We start from the raw sequence: 698 nt of genomic DNA, 5'->3' as shown, positions 1-698 counted from the left end.
GAGCGGCGGCGCCGAGGAGCGGCCCGAAGGGGCGACGTTGCGAGCGGGCGGCCGCTCCTCTTGGTCCGCGCCCCTTTTGGAGCCTCCGGGGTGCCCCGCCCTCTTGCCCGCCATCGACAGTCGGGTGACGTCCACGGGGGTCAGCGGCGACTCGTCCGAGTTGGGCGAGCGCGGAGGCGGGAAGGGCGGGAAGACCAGCAGCGGCGGCCGGTGCGTCAGGAGGTTGGGAAAAGGCTGAGGGATGCGGCGCGGAGACGCGCGCGACTCCGAGTATTTCATTTCCTCGTACACCGACTCGTCCGGGTCGTCCCGACTTTCCGCCGCCACGTTTGCGGCCATTTCGATGTAAACGGACTCGGGCTCATCTCGGGGAGCCGGGGAGCGGCCGCGCCCGGGCGACGTCTCCTTGCCGCGGCCGCCCGCGCCGCCTTCGTCGAAGGAGGAGCTGAGCTGCGTGTCGGGGTTGCGCTTGGGTTTGGGCGGAGGCGTCCTCCTCCAGTCCTCGCCGCACAGGTGGGAGTGAACTGCGAGCACACAAGACAAGCATCGGCCGAGCGTCGCGGAGGACGAAGACGGAGCGCGAAAGAGAACCGCGTCGGCCCGAGAGCGAGGGCCGGCGATCGACCCCGACGGCCGAGCCGACCCCGTGGCGACGGGAGCGGTCGCGTGAGGGCGGGTCGCCGAGACAACGGCCACGT

The 698-nt window shown here is 71.5% G+C and overlaps 1 protein-coding gene across 1 annotated transcript in view; it reads right to left on the bottom strand.

The window, feature by feature from the left end:
- The window catches only part of LOC109514239 (neuronal tyrosine-phosphorylated phosphoinositide-3-kinase adapter 2-like), a 5,417-nt gene that overhangs the window by 1,780 nt on the left and 2,939 nt on the right, over positions 1-698 (bottom strand). Inside the window, 2 exon segments of the mRNA XM_019867167.1 lie at positions 5-505; positions 508-604. Coding sequence (XP_019722726.1) covers positions 5-505; positions 508-604 — 598 coding nt within the window.

This window comes from Hippocampus comes, unplaced genomic scaffold (assembly GCF_001891065.2).
Source record: "Hippocampus comes isolate QL1 unplaced genomic scaffold, H_comes_QL1_v1.1 scaffold49, whole genome shotgun sequence".
In the NCBI taxonomy this organism is placed as follows: Eukaryota; Metazoa; Chordata; class Actinopteri; order Syngnathiformes; family Syngnathidae; genus Hippocampus; species Hippocampus comes.
The sequence above is the reverse complement of the archived record's forward strand: the minus strand, read 5'-3'. Positions and strand labels throughout refer to the sequence as shown.